This window comes from Propithecus coquereli, unplaced genomic scaffold, assembly GCF_000956105.1.
Source record: "Propithecus coquereli isolate 6110/MARCELLA unplaced genomic scaffold, Pcoq_1.0 Scaffold55, whole genome shotgun sequence".
In the NCBI taxonomy this organism is placed as follows: Eukaryota; Metazoa; Chordata; class Mammalia; order Primates; family Indriidae; genus Propithecus; species Propithecus coquereli.
In genome coordinates this window covers 3,027,416-3,048,380 of record NW_012151396.1, presented here as the reverse complement: position 1 = coordinate 3,048,380, position 20,965 = coordinate 3,027,416, and the positions used below count along the sequence as shown (strand labels likewise).

At 38.7% G+C, this 20,965-nt stretch overlaps 1 protein-coding gene across 1 annotated transcript in view; it reads left to right on the top strand.

The window, feature by feature from the left end:
* GTSCR1 (Gilles de la Tourette syndrome chromosome region, candidate 1 (non-protein coding)) overlaps positions 1–10,720 on the top strand; it is a gene marked incomplete at its 5' end in the record, with an annotated part of 13,989 nt that extends 3,269 nt beyond the window's left edge. The window contains 3 exon segments of the mRNA XM_012657578.1: positions 3,464–3,631; positions 7,824–8,010; positions 10,584–10,720. Coding sequence (XP_012513032.1) covers positions 3,464–3,631; positions 7,824–8,010; positions 10,584–10,720 — 492 coding nt within the window.
* Between the last annotated feature and the right edge of the window lie 10,245 nt (positions 10,721–20,965).

Genomic DNA, 20,965 nt, shown 5'->3' with positions numbered 1-20,965 from the left:
CAGTGGATTCTTCTTGAAAGAAGGAATGTGTGTTTTCTCAAGTCTCCCTGTTTAATCATGCCTAATTATAACAAGTTTAAGACACAGGAAGCTTTGGATAACCAAATTAACATGTTTAGCATAGCACATCTGAGGAAGAAAACTCAGTGGGCCCGCATGACTCTTCTCCCAACTCCTTCATCAGGGTATACAGTGCACATACAATTTCTAAATCCTTACCCTCAAACCAGAGCACAGCAAAACACTTTAACTGTCTCTCATAGGATTCTAATGTCCATGTATATGTCAACCCTCCTCCTTTCAAGGCTGCTTTCAAAATCTGTGTGTGTGTGTGTGTGTGTGTGTGTGTGTGTGTGTATGTGTGTGTGTGTGTGTGTGTATGTGTGTGGTGTTCTACTTTACACTCTTGATTATACCTCATCCCTGTTTTCTTATTCCTAATTTTCTCTTTAATTATCATCAACATCCCACACACTAGATTTCATATTACAAGTCATTTGGTTTTTTTCTCTTAAAATAACATGTAAGTCTGTTCAGGGATTCAAAGGAAACTGAAATCCTTCACAAAGTAGAAAATTAATAAAATAGTAGTCATGATATATAAAAAATATGACAATATTTATGGCAGTTAGTTTAAGAACACTGGAATTGGCTTCTCAATTACTTTCGGGCTTATCATGAAGTCTAAAAAAGAGAAGAAAAAAAATAGAAAACCTGCTGTCCACCCAACTAAGGAGGAGCTCCACAGGCCCCCCTCTCCAAAACTTCAGCACCATTAAAGTAATCTCCATAAAATGCACTCAATGAAAAATAGTAAGAATTACACAATTATAAAATAATAAAGAGATATTGTATGCAAATTTTGCAAGCTCTTTTCCCATATATTTTAGGACTAAACTCAGCCTCGGTCTAAACCCCATTGATTTTCTCCTCCCTTGAGACAAAGTACAACGGCACAGCATGAATCCAGCATGGTGCAGGATGTCATACACAGAAATCATTGCTTGTTATTATTTGTTCAAATGTATGGGGCACGTGCAATTTTGTGACATAGATTGGGCATAGATTGCATAGATTGGGCAGTGGTCAAGTCAGGATTTTAGGGTAGCCATTACCTGAATAATGTACATTGTACCCATTAACCAATTTCTCATCACCCACCCCCTTTCCACCTTCTCACCCTTTGAGTCTTCATTGTCCATCATTCCACTCTCTCTACAACCATGTGTACACATTTTTTAGCACCTACTTATGAGAGAGAACATGTTGGATATTTGACTTTCTATGCCTGGCTTCATTTAAGATAATGGCCTCCAATTCCATCCATGTTGCTCTAAATGACAGGATTTCATTCTTTTTTATGGCTGTATGGGATTTCGTTGTGTATATATTGTATGTTCTTTACCCATTCCCCCATTGATGGGCACTTAGGTTGATTCCATATCGTTGCTACCGTGAATAGCACTGTGATAAATGTACAAGTGTAAGAAACTTTTTATTATATTGATTTTGTTTCCTTTGGGTACATACCCAGAGTGGGATTGCTGGATAAAGTGGTAATTCTGTGTTTAGTTCTTCAAGAAATCCACATACTGTTTTTCATAGAGGCTGTGCTAATTTACCTTCCCACCGATGGTGTCCAAGAGTTCCCTTTTCTCCACATCCTCACCAACATCTATTAATTTTTTCATCTTTTTAACACTAGCTATTCTGACTGGGATGATATTTCATTGTGTTTTTAATTTGAATTTCTCTGGTGATGTTGAGCATTTTTCATATGTCTGTTGGCCATTTCCATGTGTTCTTTCGAAAAATGTCTATTCATGTTCTTTGCCCACCTTTCGATGGAATTTTTTTTTTTTTTGGTTGGTTGGTTGAGTTCCTTTTATATTCTGGATATTAGCCCTCTGTCAGATGAACAGTTTGCAAACATTTCTTCCATTCTACAGGTTGTTTGTTCACTCTGTTGGTTATTTCTTTTGTTATGTGGAAGCTTTTTAGTTTAATTAAGTCCCATTTGTCTATTTTTGTTTCCCATGTTTTTGAGATCTTAGTCATGAATTCTTTGCCTAGGCCAAAGTCCAGAACAGTTTTCTCTAGGTTTTCTTCTAGTATTTTTACAGCTTAGAGTTTTACATTTAAGTCTTTAATCCATGTCGAGTTGGTTTTTGTATATGGTAAGGGAATTTCATTCTTTTGCATATAGCAATCCAATTTTCCCAAAACAACTGATTGGAAAGAATGTCCTTTCCCCAGTGTATGTTCTTGTTGGCTTTGTTAAAGATCAGTTGGCTGTAAATTTGTGGCTTTATTTCTGGGTTATCTACTCTGCTCCACTGAAATGTTTTTGTACCAGTACCATGCTGTTTAAGTTACTATAACCTTGTAGTATAATTTGAAGTCAGGTAATGTGATGTTTCCAGTTTTGTTTTTTTTGCTTAGGATTGCTTCGGCTATTCAGGCTCTTTTTTAGTTTCGTGTGAATTTTAGGATTCTTTTTTCTAATGCTGTGAAAAATAATGTTGGTATTTTGATAGAGATTGTAATGAATCTGTATATTGCTTTAGGTAGCATGGTCATTTTAACAATATTCTTCTAATCCATGAGCAAATGAAGTATTTTTCCATTTGTTTGAATCATCTGCAATTTCTCTCATCAGTATTTTGTAGTTTTCCTTGCTTTATCAATGGCCTGTGGGCATATGCAAAAACTTTTTAGGTCAGTCAGTATCACACACACTACACATGGCATACAAAAACTGCCAATCAAGCTTCTTTAAATAAAAAAATAAAAACAAGTCAAAACCAAACATGGTCAAGGAAAATAAATGTGTTGTTACAATTAGGTAATACTTACTTTAATAATTCCATTTGGAAATTTTCCATAAACCAAAAGTAGGCTAAATCCCAAGGTAACAGACACATTTCTCCCAAATTTATGATGCACAGGTGTAGCTGCAGCCTGAGGGAGATGGCATCTTGCTGAGGCAGCCTGTTCCCCAGGAGGTCTACATTACACTCTCTGGCAGGTATTCCTCCACACCATTCCAAAAACCCCCAGCTGACCTCAGGAAAAAATCACACAGCTTCTTTTCAGAGAAAATACAAGCCAAACAATCAAAATGAGAGAACAGTGAATTTCTCTTCATTTCATTGCAATTTGAATGTAAATGACCAAATTGTCTAATAGATTAAAGCCTTCATGTTTGCATGCTTATCACTATTGATTTCATTATTATCATTAGTATAATGCTTATAGATTTATGCCAGAACATATGAAAAAAAGCATAAGATTAAGTATGTATCTCCTCTATAATTTTTTAAGAAAAAAATCTTGCAATTAAAAAAAATCAAATTCATCAACAAAAAAAAGTTGCCTCTTGTAACTTAAGCTTACACAATAAATTGAACACTAAACTGGGATTATTTGCAACAGCACTATACTAATACAATTAAGTTCACAGTTCCCATTTTTCTGTGTCTGGTCAATCCATCAACGTGGACATCTGGAAGTGAGAGGATGAAGGGGAAGGAGAGAGGAGAGAGAAGTCCTCCATGGGGTTTCGGTGACACAAGGGGAGGAAGCACTACTTGCCATTTGCTTACGAGCATTTTTGTTTCTCTTGCTTATTGTTTGTATTTATTTACATATGTGTGTACATGTACATATTGAGTATACCAGAATTTAAGTTCCTATATATGATCAACACATCCCACAAGGAATTTGAAGTAGGTGCCATTCACATTAAAGAATGCACGTAAGTTACTCCTACAAGCTGAGAAATTTCTAAACACATCAAAAAAAGTGTTACAGAAGTTGCAAAAGGTGTGGTAACCAATGGGTGGACAGTAAGCATCATAGTAGCTCAGCGAAGAGAGCTTATTTCTAGCCACAGTAGTCTAGAAAGCTTAACAAAGAGAAGGGATCTGCAAGGGCCCTGATGTGCTGTTAAGGGAGGTAAAGAAACGTGTGAAAAGAAGACAAAAGATAAATATTTGGAAGACTGGGAAAAAAAAAGCACTTGATTCAAACACTTCAGTGCAGTCACCACTATTTTCACTACATCTAATACTGCTCTGCTCCCAAACTACCATTGTGATGATGGTGATGATGATGATGATGATGTACATTTGGGAACTGCAGTGGAACACATTCAAAGCAACAAATTAAAAAGTTAGTGTGATTGGAGCAAATGGTTTGTGAAAGGAGTACTAATAGCAAACAAGGTTATAAATAAAAATCAGATCCAAACTGTGGAGGCCTGGAAACCCATAATGATAGTGTTTAGCTTTTAACCTGTTCGTAACAGGAGTCATTAAAGGGTTTTAAGCTGTAACTGATGTAATGAAAGATGTTTCAGGCATGTTAAATTGGTAGTGACGTTAGGAGGAATAAAAGCAAGAAAAGGAGGCAACATCACATAAGTGAGGTGTGTTCATTCTAAGGCAAGACAAATAAAATTTTTATGCAATTCTCTATCTCAGTTTTGAAAAAGACAAATGGATGTTGACGAATTGAGGCAGAAAAGAAAGGATGGGGCATGGGGTCGGAAATGTGTGTGAGGTGTTTCTTTCAATCAAACCATTCACAGGTGGGGCCCTGATCAATTAATTAAACATTTGTTCTCAGCACATCCCATTGTGGCATTCTGAAATATCCAAGAGGAAAAAAAGATAAGCATAGGTCACTTGATTTCACGTGGAAGAAGTTTTTGATCCACAAAGTAAGGACACAAGGACTCCTCCCAGAAAGTGGCGGAGCAGCAGGAGTCAGACGCGGGCGGGACCCGCAGCCCGGGTGGCTGGTGTAGGCAGGTGCCCCGACCTGTGTGCTCTATGCATCAGGACTCCAAGTCCACACGCTTTGGAAGGAGCTAAACTTATCCTGAGATGCCAAAGGCCACTCGGCCAAGGTTTCCCTCACTTGGCTCCAACCCAGACAGCACAACCAGTCAGGGGCAAAGCTGGGATATTGCCTGAGGCCGATCAGACCAGGAAACGTTTTTTCATTCCATGATGTCAAGTGCTTCAAAGAGCCTCACGCTCACCCAGCTTTGCCTAACATCTCCCATTCTCCAAAATGACCAGCCAACACTCCCCCTCATATCCCAGCAATGACATCATCCCCACTTCCGACTATAGCCCTTCAGATATTAGAAAGAGATCAATTTATTTTTAATTAATTAGGAAAACTAATTGACTAGCCATTTGTACCATCATCTCATTGCATAAAAGACTTGAACCCACTTTCAGAGATATGTCTAAGAAAACGGGATAATAAATAAATACTTTGGCAACCTGAAGAAACGAAAAATGAAGGCAAGAAACAAGATGACAGGAATAAAGGTCATACGAAGACATATGCTATAATATCAGAGTGCATGTTGAAGATCGAGTGTGCAGGGTGCATTAGAAAAGCCATGGAAACAAGGGAAAATGTGAGGCTGCTTGGTAAGTCTATGCACCTGCCCTCCCTGTGGGTCCCTGTAAGAATTGAAAGTAAAACGTAAGTCAGTAAAATGCCTAGAATGGAAAGGGGTAAGTAGTTAAAGTAAACAGGAAAATAAAGCAGAGACTGCTACCACGTGGGGTCAGGGAGCCCCGCAGGAATAGCCCCGCCGAGATTCACAAGGCAAGTGATATGAAGCAGGATTTGAAGTTTTACCAAAATGTCCATGGCTACCTTATTCTAGTCCACAGACAGGGAATTTAAGGCAAAAAAATTTGCAAACTTCTAAGCCTCTTGGGAAACCAAAACAAAGAAGAAAATCATAAAATGGCAACAGTATTCCTCAAACTGGTATCTGCTTAATGCTGTTCTACTAGATCTTACTGGAAATGTCACACATACCCCCTCCCACACACACACTAAGAATGTTGGCAAGTGGATTAAAACAAAGTTAATGTTTGTTTCTTCTTAACAGTGGAACTACACACAGCCATCCATGTGCTGATGAACACACAAAGGGGACAGTAAGATGTGAAGAACGGAAAGCTTTTTCATGCATCAGTTACTGGCCTTGCTTAATAAAGTGTTCTGCAGAACATAGTTTGGAAAATAATGGCTTAAAAAATTAACGATGATCAAAGGAAAAAATAATGTTCAGGAAAAGCTTAGTTTTCCTCAAGTATCAAGAACTGGAAAATAGAGTAGACCTCCCTTCATCCATGGGGGTACATTGCAAGTTCTCAGTGAATGCCTGAAATCTTAGATAGTATGGAACTCTAGATATACTATGTTTTTTCAGTCTGATAGCAGAGATGGCTACTAAGTGACTAACAGGGGCAGGTAGCTTCTACGGCGTGGATATGCTGCACAAAGGGATGATTCCTGTTCCAGGAAGGATGCAGAGTATGACAGCAGGAGTTTCATCACAATATTCAGAACAGGCAATTTTAAAGTTTATGAATTGTTTATTTCTGGAATTTTTCATTTAATATTTTTGGACCGCAGTTGACCTCAGGAAACTGATAACGCAGAAATTGAAATGCAGATAAGAAAGGACTATTGTATTGATGCTGTGGGTCCCCGTGAAGGACACGCTGTGTATGTGGAGGACAGCACACACGACATCAGCCCTGCAACTAACGTCCTAATAGCATTTCTCTGACAACATCCTTTGACATGGGCACGTGCATAAAACCAAAGAAAACTTGTACAGGTAGTTTTTTTTTTTTTTTTAAAGGCCACAGCTATTGTCTGATTATCTAAATATGTCGTTTTCTGGTGGTCTGATTTGATCCAAAAGTAAAAATTAGAAAAAGAAGAATAGATTATCAAATATATTTTGAGTCATCTCTAAGAAATGTTCTGGCTTTGTATCTAGGTGGAGTTCTTCCTACAGCTAAGAGTTAAAGCTCCTTGGAAAGAACTTGCAAATAACGTACACTACCAATTAAAGAAAGATTGATTGATTTTGTGCATAAACAAAGGACTAGGATTTTAATGCTTTACTGAAAGTTAAGGATTTATGCTTGAATAGAAAGCTCTGCAACTTATCCAAGTGGCAGATGGAGGGAAGGTTGGCAGAAAGGGTCAAGTTTTCTCAGCGAACAGTACCAGGTCTACTCAAACGAAAGGTCTCAAAGGTCTGCACTATAGAGCTTATAAATAAGTATTTTATCCTAGAGAATTTTTAAAGCAGGTGTTGCAAATTACCCACTTAAACCATTTAAAACTTTTTCAATATTGCACTCAAAGGACACATAATTTTAACGAAGGTAACTTCTTAGTGTACCTCCAAGATAAATGGGATAAAAAATGTAATCCCAAGGAACTAAGTGAGTTAACCTGCTATATAGGATTTTAGCAAAGAGCCAATTATATTTGGAGAATGTCTGCCAAAAAATAATGATTACATTTTCAGAGGAACTGATCTTAAGCCATTCTTACTGATACAACTTCGAGAGCAGGACCACATGCCTACTGACGCACGTCCAGGTTTTTACAGGAAAGCCCTGTCATCGGCCCCAAGACAACCTCCCTTTGTTTGCTCACATCAATAATGCACCCAGCATCCGAAGCAATGTCATGTCTTCCTTTTTGATCTTATCGAGGAAATAAGATTTCAAAAAAAGGCCAAATATGGTTCTGTTTGCTCCCCCTTTAAAATTGTTCTTATCAAAAGAGTATTTTCACGCAGCTAGACACTTGTGGAGGTTTCTACATGAGCCTAAATAACAGACCAGGTCCCACAGTGGCATCTGTAACATGTTCTTACAGCCCAATCACTCCTCCCTGGGCACAAAGACTTTTCTGCCACCTTCAAAGATCAGTCCTATCTGTCTACATCATCCTCATGCTCTGTATGTTGTCTGGAATAGGTTCTGGGGTCTCCACTTCCCAGGAGGGCTAAGAAGTTGGAGCCAAAACCCAGAATTGCTGTCCGCACAGGTTCCCTGCCCACCTGTGCAGAGCACAGCATGAAAGCGTGTCCATGTCTCCCATCGTCCCGTGAGGGGCAGAAGCATCGATTGCTTCTGAGTGAGCACTGCCAAGCCTGCTGCACCTGTTAGAACCTTTAGGTCTCACACTCATTCAGAAACTCCATTGTTATTATATCAGGAATCAAAAGGTGGCCAAAAGATAGCCAAAAAAAATCTATTTTTTTTAACAAATTAATAAAATTCTGTAGCCAAAGACAGCAGACAACGTTATCGGCATTTCGAAATGGTATTTTGCAAGTTTATAATCTGAAATATACCCTGAGGCTTTTCTTGGCTAAGGTCCAAAATAAACTGTGCCCCTAATGTCATGGCATTTACACTTTCTAGTCTTCTCTTTATAGAATTTTTAGATTTTACTACAAAAGATGAAATTAATGTATAGGAAATAATTTGACTGACAATTCAACATATAATGATACATTCCAAGTACAATAAATTAATCATCACCGTAATATAAATGTCTCGCTACCATTCTCTTTCCTTTGCCTTATCACTCCTCTTATAGTAAAACCCTGTAAATATTATTCTCAGAGAAACAGGATATAAGTTCTTAATATTTTTTTCAAAGATGGGAAGAAAAGAGTACGAAGGAGCCAACAGCTGGTCCAAGCTTATACCCTACGTAGAGCTCCTAGAAACAGAAATGGTGCCTGGCAGTGAAAACCAGAGCTGGACAGGAGTCAAAATGTGAAAAACAGATTTTATTCAGGACCTATCGCAACAGGGGAAAGAGACCTCAGTGTAGAACCAGGTTCAATTCCAAGTATATCATGGATAAGTGGGAATTTATAGCCAAGAAGCAAAGTTAGTGTCTGTGGGTAAAAAATTACTGAGAAGAAACATCAGGGCTAAAAGGGATTCTGGCTAAATTGACTTGACAAGATTCTTGCTGAAGGCAGACCTGGGTGGTGAGATACCAAGGTTTGGGGGATGAGGAATTTGATTTAAAAATCACATTCAGATCTTTGAAAGTCTGCTCTCCAGGTCGCTACTTTTAAATTATGAATGCAGTTGAGCAGTTGGCAATGCAGCCCGCCAAAGCTGAGTTAAATAGCTAGGAAGACTCTAAAGATAAGCATTCTTTCCTTTTATTGAATGTTGTCAATAATAATTCTTCTAAAAAGTGAGCCTGCAAAAGCCAATGTGATTGCACATTGTTTCCTGGTCGGTGCAGTCGATTTGCATCTTCCCTGTGGCCTGAAGATGAGTGGCCATGAGCGGTGACCGCTTTTGACTGGGTTCTGAGAGGCCACACCGTTTCTAAATACCACATAATGGAAAACTCCACTGCAAAAGAAACTCACAAGTCAACCTAAAACAGGAAAAATAATATTAAAAGGACAGAGAAGAGACAATGTCAGTAATTTCATTTTTATGTAACACTTATCTCTATAGCATGAAAAGGAAATTGTCTTAGTATTGCCTGGAAAACTTAGAAGAATAAAAGGCACACATGCTACGCAAGAGCTAGTCCCACTAAGAGCATTCAGAATAGGGGCTGTTAATCTTAATGGCATCTGTTCTTTTCAAGGTCTGCATTATTTTGACTTTGGGTAGAAGAGGTAAAAAATAATAATAAAATAAGAAGGAGACTGCCTATTTAAATATAAAATAAAATAATGCAATCATAGTGCATTTCTTTCCTTCCTGGGACCTCAGTCACTTCAAATATAGCCATCAAAAAAGGATAAAATTTTGGTGCAGGAAGAAGAGTCATTTGTAAAGAAAGATCCAGATGTGGCTCACAGGATAGAATTCTACATTAGTTTTTCCATGCAAAAAACACAAGTTATGTTGCAATGACTATTAATGGCAAGGCAATGAAAAGAGTCTCACTAGATATCTCTTAACGGGTCTAATTTTACCCTCAATTTTTCTTTTTCTAAATATGAAACTTAAATTTTCTTCTCTTCTTCCTGTAAAGACTCTTGGTCATACATCAATGGTTTCCAGTCAATATTTTTGTCTCCTTAATCTCAAATTCACCTAGCTTTAAATTGATTCTCAAACTTTTTTTTACCATCAAATAAATGAGTTTTAAACTCTTTTCTTTTTCTGGCCAGTTAACTTTTTTTTGCTCCCAAATAGTTGCTACTACAATAGCCCTTCTTACCTACTATTCTGCCATCATAAATTTCCAGGATTATTTTCTAACAGTTGAAATACAACACATATTGCTTCCCCCAAATAATTCACAACTGATTTTCAGAGGCAAGTCATATGCCATGGTACACAGTAAATGACAACATAAACCAGGAAGTTACACATTTACCAACGGCCGTGTTTACTGTGTAGCTGAGGTAATCAAGGAAGTCTATTTTTAGAAGAGGTAACACTTAATTGCATTCTAAATTCAAGGGAAGACTAAAGAGGAAGACATTCTATATGAAATAAAAGAGAAATGATGACTATGAGGACGAGAAGCAGAGATAACATGCATGTGTTATTTTTTAGAAGACAGTGTGTAAGCCAATTTGGCTACAGGGAAAGGTTTTCTAAATTTCTTTAATCACTGAGGTTTACTGACCCTCTTCCTAGAATGTTCAGGACTAGAAATCACTTCTTTTTAGTGATTTAATTACACTCACTTAAGGAAATTTATTAGACCCAAAGAAAATGTTCATCATGTCTCAACAGTATTTCTGTATCTCAGAATCATCAAAATCCAGGTGAGAGGTACAGTGTAGACGTCATTCACTGCGAGTCTGGCCCCGTCCATCAGTACCAACGAAGAGAAGCAAATCGGGACAGAGATACGTCACTACTGTCTCTAGGGTCGGTGGGATTATGGACTAATGAATAACAACAACTCCCTTATACAGTGTCCTACACTGTTATACAGCGATTTCATATACTTGCTTCATTCTCACAATGACCCTAATTTAAGTGTCATATTTCGATCTAGGTAAGGCCCAAATTAGTATCTCCGTTAGTGAAAAAACTCAAGGTTAAGTGACTTACCGTTGGTCACCCTGCTATCAATGGCAGAGGCGAGATTTTTAAACCTGGCCTTTGGACGCCACAAGTGCTCTGCCACCAATTCCACTATGACCAGGAAAGCCCCTAGAACTGTTTGGCACTAGCCGATGAAGTCACAATTGTTCCTTTCTTCGGATTCTTCCCTAACTGATGTCACCCATGGCTCTGATGCAGAGCTGAGTTAGTGAATCATCCTAATCAACTGTGCAACCAATTAAGCAAAAATATCAGAACACCGTGCCTGTTGCATGCTCTGTGCTGTCACAGTGCACTGCTGCCTGGCCAAGCACGTGGCTCGTTCATAACATTAGTCACAAGAGGCTGGATCACCATAATTCCTCACCATTGCAGGGAGATGTGAGTTTCCCTGACTTGTAATCAGTAAAGTTTTTGTATAAACACCTGAAGATGTAAACTTAAGTACACTTGTGCCCAGCAACCTGTCCAATTACAATCTTGTCCACATTTTGTTGCATATTTATTCCATTAATTGTCCGATATGCTACAGCTCACAGAAATAGTGGTTAGGGAACCCTCAAGTCACTGCTAAATTTGCAAAACGATTCAACAACGTTGGGTTTCCGGAAGATTTCCCCAGCACACATTATATCTCCTCTTGTCTGAATATTTACCTTGTGGTCCACACAGCAAGGTCAACTCTCCACCTAAAATGAGAGGTCGGAAACGCACCCCAGCCCCCTCAGCTCTGTAGCTCCCCACTGAGCCGTACTTCCAGAGGACCTGCTGGAAACCCAACAGCCGGGGCAAGTTGGGGTGTTTCCCCTTGAAAAATCTATACAACAATGTAAGAGTGAGAGAGAGAGAATAGTGGTCTCATAATTAAGGTTTGCAAGGTTTCTTAACTTTTGAAAAGACTAATAGCATAGTAGAGCCTGATTTTCAAAGGGGATCATTAATTTTCCTTAATTTTAAACTAAATCTCAAAGTATATTTTATTCATACTCAGAAAAGGATAAATGGAAGATCAAAAAGCAATAATGCAGACCTCACCAGTGCCCGGCCCCCGAGGGAACCACTGCACTGCATTTTTTGTGTTAGCCGACCTTTTCTTTTTAGTATTCATGAGAACTTAGCAAATAATCACACTGAACTGGTTTCAGGGACATACATCTTTTGCTTCCTGCCTGCAACGGGAAGCACAAGCATGGTTATCTGACACGGGGATGCCCTTTCGTTCTGTCTTTAGTAAAAGCAACTGTACAGAACAAGTAATGAGCAGCCCGATGAAATCCCCGTCCCAAAGTCTGCACTCGCCCTGCTCTGCAATTCGTCTTCCTCCATCTACACAGAGCTCCCGTTCTCCTTCAAAGCAAGCTCTGGGGCTACGGAGACAATTCAGGTGCAATGAACAGAAACCACTTCACTTGTTAGCCAAGAGGATATTTAAGGTGCTGAAAAATGAAAAGTTAATACAATGTACTATTCAGTCTCAGTAAATCACCTTTAAGTGTAACATCTTAAAGGTCCTATCAGCCACCATGCCCTGCGTTGATGCCATGTTTATGCTTTTAGCGTTTCTGAGTTTCGTGATGACTTGCTGAATGGGAAAAACAATACATTACAATGCAAGATGGAATCGCAGCTATTTATTTTCACTTTATAAGACAGACAGCTAAGAGATAACTTGTTCAAAGGAAGGCAAAAGGCAATCAAATGTCATGGGCTCAAGATAAGCCAGCTGGCGCTATCAGCCACGCCAGGCAGGCTACCAATTTATAATTCAAATGTTGGAATGTTTATCGTTAGAATGTTCAACTTCCTGAAGCAAACATGGACTATTTTGCTAGTTACAGGAGCCAAAATGATACTATATTCCACTTAGGGGTCACAAAAAGATAAAAGGCCAACCAACCCATCTTACACAAACTCTCTGTCCACAAAGGGATTCACAGTGGGGTAGCTGCTTGCAAGTCAACGTGACGTGCTGTAATTTGAGGCAGAGTATGAGATCTAGTTTACTCTCACAGCCAAGAGACCTGGGATTCCTTTGACTAAAATCAGTCTTTTAAAGTATAATTCTCTACAATGCCTTTTCTAAATGGGAATATGTGTGTGACTTGGTACGATTCATGCTGGACCACGTTAAAAGGTACTGACTCTCTCCCACTCAGCAAGGTAGGAGATGGCCAGGTAAATATTTACAGGAGACAACTTGTTTGTAAATTTTCAGAGTTCAGGAGGCTGAAGTGCAGAGCACCAGGTGAACGGTTACGGCTGGGTCCTTGTACAGCCAGAGAAAATCGGGAGGATATATAGTTCTTGGAGCAAGGAGACACTGAGTAGACAATTAAAAATTAGAAAGGCTTTCATTCTTGGCATACTTTTGAGTTTTGTCCCACTCTATAATAATTATAAAATTCAAATTGCCACAGGACTGGTGAACTGCAAGATTAAGAGAGAACCACCATGCACAGTAAAAAGACTAACCCCAGGTGGGAAATAAGACGACCAAAGAAAAACAGCACGTCAGGCAGTTTGGAAATAAAATTCAGGAAATTCAATATTCACTGTTAATTTTCCCATGAATCCCTTCATATTGTTTTCTTTTTTGTCTCTAGCCAGCTGTGCTTTTTAATAGGATAATTATTTGCTATTCAGATGTATTCCAATTATTTCTTAAAAAAAAAAAAAAACTTCCATAGGATTATCAAGTTTGTCCATTTGAGAAAATTTCTCTCCCCTTTTTATTGCCTCGTACGGCATCCACAATGTGATTTTGATTATGTAGAACTACATTATTCATTGTTATTAATGACAATCACTTTAACGAGTAAAAACGTAGATTGTTCATAGCTTTAATTCACCTAGAGACAATGAGAGCTAAATAAACTTGGCGTGAATCGGAAGTTGGATATCATGGGTACGGCCGCAGGATGAGCAGTTTGCAGGTGTGGACACAGGATGAAGGATTCACATCCGAATGCTCTGGTCAGTCCCAACGAGGTGCAGCACAAACGGCTTCCACTGACAATGAGTTTATTAACTTCCAACAAGGCCTCCAGCTGCTCATTAGCTGTGAAAACTCTGGAGAGGAACACAAAGAGCTGCTTTTCTTATCACTTTAAAGAAGCAAAAATACGGCTTTCAGTGTGATGCATCCTGGAGACACTGATTTATTCAAAAGATCTTTTTAACGTAAGCTCCTTGTGTTTTGGGGACACAGCACTCTGAGGTGTGTGTTGTTTTTGTTTTAATGGCAAAATCCTCCATTCGTGTGCCTGGGCCTATTCTCTCTGCAAGCACAATCGATGGGTAAAGATAGTTTGGTGACTTTTCTCTACTTCCAAAATTTAACCAGTGCCACCATATTCACTTCTCATCATTCTGTTAACGAGATGACTTATACATGTGTAAAAGTGACCTTCCTAGCTTGATTCCTGTTGACGTCTTCTATGAGAAAAGCACCAAAACCCTAACGTAAACAGCGTGACAATACTACATTGATTACAACATGCTTACCTACTTCATTAGTCATTGCATTCTCTAGATGAATCATACATTTTCTATTTTTAAAAGTGCCATGGAAAAGTCAGATTAAACCGTAAATGCTCCTTTAGTGCTTACCTGGAGAGAAGTGAAAGCAACTTCACCACCACAACGGTGGTGAACTAAGGAAATGACCTACTTTTCCCCAAATCGATTGGTGTTTTTCCAATCCTCTCTCCTTGAGATTTGTTGGTGCATCAAACTGTTTACCACCCTCTCCTTCCCTTGGCTTATGTGTAACACACTTAGTCTTCCTGCTTCTGAAACACAGTTGCTTCTTCCTCCGCACTTACACACTGACCTTACTCCAACATCCCAGCCTCTACCTGTGCATATTCCCCCAACCCAATCATCAATCCAACACTCTTTTCTTATATCTTTAAGAAAATCCATCCTTGATTTAGTCTCTATTACCACCTCTGTGTATTTGAAAATCAAATCTTTCCTGACAACTCATCCTTCACTCAATTCTAGGACTGTATCTTTATCATTCTATCATGCAGATTTTCTAGAAAAAAAGAATGGGGTTGTCATTTTTAACAGAACTGCATATCCAAATGATTAGCAGATTCCCACATGTGTTATTTTGCTATGGCCCTCCAGGAAAACAGTAACAACTAGAAAATTAGGCAAAATCGAAGCAATGAAATACTAGTTTCACAAGGGATTAGACTGTATTTTTCTTAGCATTCACTATATCTGTTTTTAAATCAAAATCTCTAAGGTTCATAGGTGGCAGAAATATTCCAGTTTCTATGAATTTTTACTCATGGACTATATGCCCTGACATTTCATGTCTCCTCTTCCTGACCTTGAAATCAAGAATTCAGTCTCAAAATACAGTCTTTTATAGGGAACACTGAGCACAGAGGGTGCCTTAACAAGAAAATGTTCTGATTCTATCATAAATTAAAGGCAGCGCTTCAGACAATAGAGCGTAAACCACTGCCACTCTATTCCTGAGAGGGAACAAACGATCCTTCCTATAAAACCTGTCTTTCTATCACCAGAAACTAGAAGTTCAAGAAATAACCAGTGCAAGAATGTGGAAGTTTAATGTGCTGATGTACTAAGAGATCCCGGGTGGGTCTGAACGGATGTTTTTTTCTTCACAGTGTTCTCCGACCTCTCCACTCTTAAACTGAGAAAGTCTCTCAATGTGCACATTTATCATAAATGTTTCCTTCTAATTGACATTGAATCAGCAAACATTTACTAAGTAGGTGCTAAAGACCCAGAAATAAATATACCAGAACCCCCCAAGTCAAGACTCTAAAGGAAATGTCCCAGTGCCAGCTCCACAATTCAGTAGCAATGTCACCTTGGGCAAGAAATTCACCTCCGGTGTCTATGTTTCCTCTTCTGTACGACCCGGAGAATAATGGTGCCTATGCCATAGGCAGGACCGTTCTGATGATGGAATAAGTTCTCTTATAAAATGCGAGTAATAACGTCATCTTCTGCTTGAGGCCCTTGTGAGAATTAAATGAATGGATATGTGTAAAACAATAAGAATAGTTCCCCGCACGTCACACACTCTCAGAAACGTCCATCCTCATTGTCACTGTTGTTATTTCCTGATACCTTCCTAGGATCATTTTTTTATTAGTATAGAATGGAAGTTGCTCATGAATACAAGGCTGCACATAGATTTCCAGTAGCCAAAAAAGTAGGCTGTTTCGGGATTTACCTGTTGGCTTTCAAACCCACAAGCACTCTTATGTAACTGGCTCTATGATACCAGTGCTAGAAGTCTGAAAACTAAATTTCCCAGACTCCCTTGCCCTCTGGCTGGCTGCAGATTTTGCCATTGGAGGGAACCCGTGGGATATCAGAAGGTAGGAGGAAGGGAGAAGCCTCTGTCCACTTCCACTCTCCCCATTTCCCTCCCTCTGACGGCGCCTCTGAAGTGGCTGCATCTCTCTGCAACCCAAGCGTGAGCAGTCGTCTCTCCCCAGTCACCGCTGGCCACACAGCCCCTGACCACGATGCCAACCCTGGCCCAGGAGACCCCTACCCATGGGTCCCCGCCCCACCTGGCCAGCCTCGGTGCGCCGTGTGTCACTTGCAACACAGAAACAAGTGTGCTTCTTTTGGATTCTGTAAAACCATTTTCTTCCCTTTTGCCTCCTGAACTGATAGTACTTATTTCTGGGTTATATCACCTTCCCCACATCACCATCCCACTCTTTTGTAACTTCCCTATCTTATGCCCCCTCTGTTTGAAGCGCGTACTGTGATGTCCATTTTTCTGATTAGACTCCAGCAGAAAAACCCTGTTTTAAAAATGTCTTCATGGAAACTACACACAGACGTCCCTTCCCAATGCATCACTGCTTCCCCTGCACCTCCTGTTGCCCAGTGCTAGGCTGCTTCATAAACTCTTACAGTGTCTTCCCCCTTGACACCGAATTTGCTCTCTATTTCAATTGGGAATCATAACATCAAAATGCTCCAATCAGAGAAACACACTGGATTTATGCCACACTGTCACGATATATCCTCACGTCCCTGAGTGTTCGCTGCCAAGGAGCTATTTATTTCTCTAGAACTGCAGCAACTGTAACCTGCCTGAGAACAGGGACTTTGCTGCATGTTCCTCTGTGCTTCTGCGCCATGTTTGTGACTGTGTGGTTGATAGTATTGAATGGATGGATGAATAAAGGGTCTATATACAAAAGCAGTGTTGTGAGTCAAGTTAAGAGAAACCTCATATTAAACAACTTCTATTTCCTACCTGTTAATAGAACCAGCAAAATTCAGTGTTGGGGCCTTTCCCGCCAGACCAGTACTATGGCTTTAGGTCCTCAGAAGAAGAGTGTTTTCTGGGAAAGCCGGTCCCCCCAAAAAGGCTGAAAGCTCTGAGTCACAGCCTAGACTTCCTGTGACTTGAATACACAGTATTTCTGTTGTAACTGTACACACTATAAATAATTTTTATACGTGTCTTTAATATGTCAATTAGAGTTCTCATATTTTAAAGTAAAAGCAAGGTTTACATCATCTAGAAAGCGCAAAAAGGCAGGATCATTTTAGTGGTGTCTAAAAGATTTTATGAAACTTCCTTCTGAAGCACATCTGGTATTTCACTTTAAGAATCTAATAAATATTTTAGAATGACATTTCATTTGTTTTACAATGACATTTGAGATTAGAATGAAGAGCTGGGAGAAGAAATATAAAAAGGTTCCCTCCACTACTCACTGGATTCCTTCTATTTAGAGACGAAACTGATTTATAACGTTCGTAAGAGTCACTTTAAATCATTACCAACTGCACTAGAACCTCAACCAGTGGTGCAGAGGTGAAGCCCACTGAATTCTAAATACACAAACCCACAGTCGACTCTAAATGGCTTTCCAATTTATTTATTTAGCATATTCTATTGAGTCGTATCTCAAACAATGCTACTAGTTATCATTCCACGGGATGCCACGGGAATGGTGCCATTTCACATACGAGTAAGAAATCCATGATACAGAAAAATTATTTTTAGTAAAATCATATTTTTAAGAGTCATTTGCCCTAAGTCCTTGAACACCCAGGATACTTAACTAAAGTCATTCTCAGCACAACACAGTCCCCATAGAGCAGAAGCAAGTGAAAGTGAGATCAGCATATTCCAAATCTGCACAGTCTCTACAGCAGGAGTTCTCAACTCCGACTGTACACTAGTGTCACCCAGGTGGATGTCCTGCCTCACCCACAACATCTCAGTCATTAGTATTTACCAGGAGTAAAATGACAGCGTACAATGGTCAAGCGTGAGTGCAGGGCTAAGGAAAGCAGGTGGATATTAATTAGTCACTTCCATCTCTTTCTTATTTCCCCATCAGACTCTCAGTGCTAATGAATCACAATCTAAGGATTGACTGGCTCTGTTTTCTCTGCTGAGGGATCTCCACCCTGAAGTTCATTAACCCCCTACAGTTATGCCAGCTCTTTGGAGACAACATAAAGTGATGCTTGGCTATGAAACAAAATAACATGACATTTAAGGAACACATCCATTACAAAAGAAAAACATGATACTGGAAATATAGATTCCAATAGGCAACATTATAAATAAACTGAGAATTTTAGCATAATATACAGATTTGATGGATGTGAAAGGATATTATCAATGTGAAAGAATAAAAATGACAAAGGAGACTCAAGCAGAAGTATTATGTATTAAAAATTTAATAGCTGAAATAAAGGACACAATAGATGGCTGTCTTCGGAATTCACATGGGACTTGTTTTGGCTAGTATGATGTTTTCAGACATGACAAAAGGCTTCAAATATACTTGGATGGTAGAGCATGTGCTCTTGTTTTTCTGCTATCATGTCCTGGATGGGCCACTGGCCTTAGGAGGAAAATGAGAGTTGAGTGACCTACAAACTCATGATTGAAAAATAAATACTTATTGCTGTACACCACTGAGAGTGATTTAAGATACATATACACATTATTAAGGCAATACATGATGACATAAGTAGCAAATGATACAGCTGAGGATTAGTTAATAAACTAGAAAACCAGATTGAGGAAATCTCCCAGGAGGAGGAATATAAATAAATCAAAAATATAAAAGAAAATCAAAAAGACATGAAAAGTAGAAATGAAAGTGCTAATATCTAGTTAATAGAAATCTAAGAAAGAGACAAAAGTATACATAAAGTTGAGAAGACACTTGAAGAAATAATGGAGATAAATTCCTAGGGTGGGGAGGGAGGCAGGGAATGAGGCATAAAAGATGTTATTCATGATAAGAAAATCTTCACAAACTATACATCTGATAAAGGACTAATATCCTGAATCTACAAATAACTCAAACAAATCAGAAAAAAAACATTAAAAAGTGGGCAAAAGATACAAACAGAAGTTTTTCAAAAGAAGATAGACAAATGGCCAAGAAACAAATGAAGAAATGCTCAACATTGCTAATCATTAGGGAAATGCAAATTAAAACCACACCTTACCCTTAGCGGAATAACCATTATTAAAAAGCCAAAAAACAACAGATGCTGGCATGGATGTAAAGAGGAAAGAATGCTTACACACTGTTAATGGGACTGCAAATTAGTACAGTCTCTATGAAAAACAGTATGGAGATTCCTCAAAGAAATTAATGTAGACTTATCATTTGATCCAGCAATCCCACTACTGGGTATTTACCCAAAGGAAGTCATTTTATCAAAAAGACACCTGGACTCGAATGTTTATTGCAGCACAATTCACAATCGCAAGATGTGGAATCAACCACAGTGGCCATCAATTCATGAATGCATTAACAAAATGTGGTGTATGCACACCATGCAGTACTACTCAGCCATAAAAAGGAATGAAATAATGTCTTTTGCAGCAACTTGGACAGAACCGGAGAACATTATCCGGTGAAGTGTCTCAGGAATGGAAAAACAATACCACATGTACTCACTAATAATCGGAAGCTAATGTCTGGGGCACACATGGGCACAGAGAGATGTAAAGGTCATTGGAAATCAAGAAGGGAAGAAGGGAGAGGAGAGGAGGCGAGGGGTAAAAACCTACCTTTTGGGTACAATGAACACTATGTGGGTGATGAACACACTAAAAGCCCTGACTTGAGCATTATAAAAGGTATCCGTGTAACAAAAACATTTGTGTACCCTTAATATTGAATATTTTGAAATTTAAAAAAAAAGATTAAAAGGTGAGATATTATATTGGGATATTATATTCACAAAATGAATAATTCACAAAATGATAAATTACATATGAATAAATAATTCATATCATAATAAATAACTCTTACAACTAAGTCAAAAGATTTCTCAAAAGAAAAACTTAATATAACTCAAAAAAAAAATAAGCAAAATACTTGAACTGATCTTTTGCAGAAGAGGAAACACCGCAGTCACTAAGCACATGAAGATATCTTCATCAATAGAAATCCAGGAAAAACAAATCAAGACCACAGTAAGATATTATGCAACTGGGAAAAGTTTAGGAAAAAACTGACAATATCAAATATTTTAGAGTACATAAACCCACAGGATTTCTTATATATTGCTCCTAGCAACACAAACTGGCAACCACTCTAGAAAATACTTTGACATTATCTACCAAAATTGGATATTCACATATTCAATGACTCCGCAATTCCACTCCTACCTTTATACCCAAGAAATTCTTTCACATGCAAAACAGGAGACAGGTACAAGCATGGTCATAGCAGGATGGCTCCCGACAGCAAAACTCAGAAGCTACCCAAATGTTCATCAACTGGGAAAATAGATGAATAAACCGTAGGATATTATACAGTAGTGCAAGTGATCAGGCCAAAACAATATGAAACAACATGGTTGAAACTCTGTAATATGCTATGATATTAAGTTTAAAGTGAAGTTTCAAAGATGACATGCAACATACAAATCCTTTCTATTAATATTAATCTAAAAATAACTAAAGTGGGTAAATATAATTTTCAGGAAAACATCTAGTTGCAATAACAGTGTTAAAAAGAAAACAAAGGCCGGGCGCGGTGGCTCAAGCCTGTAATCCTAGC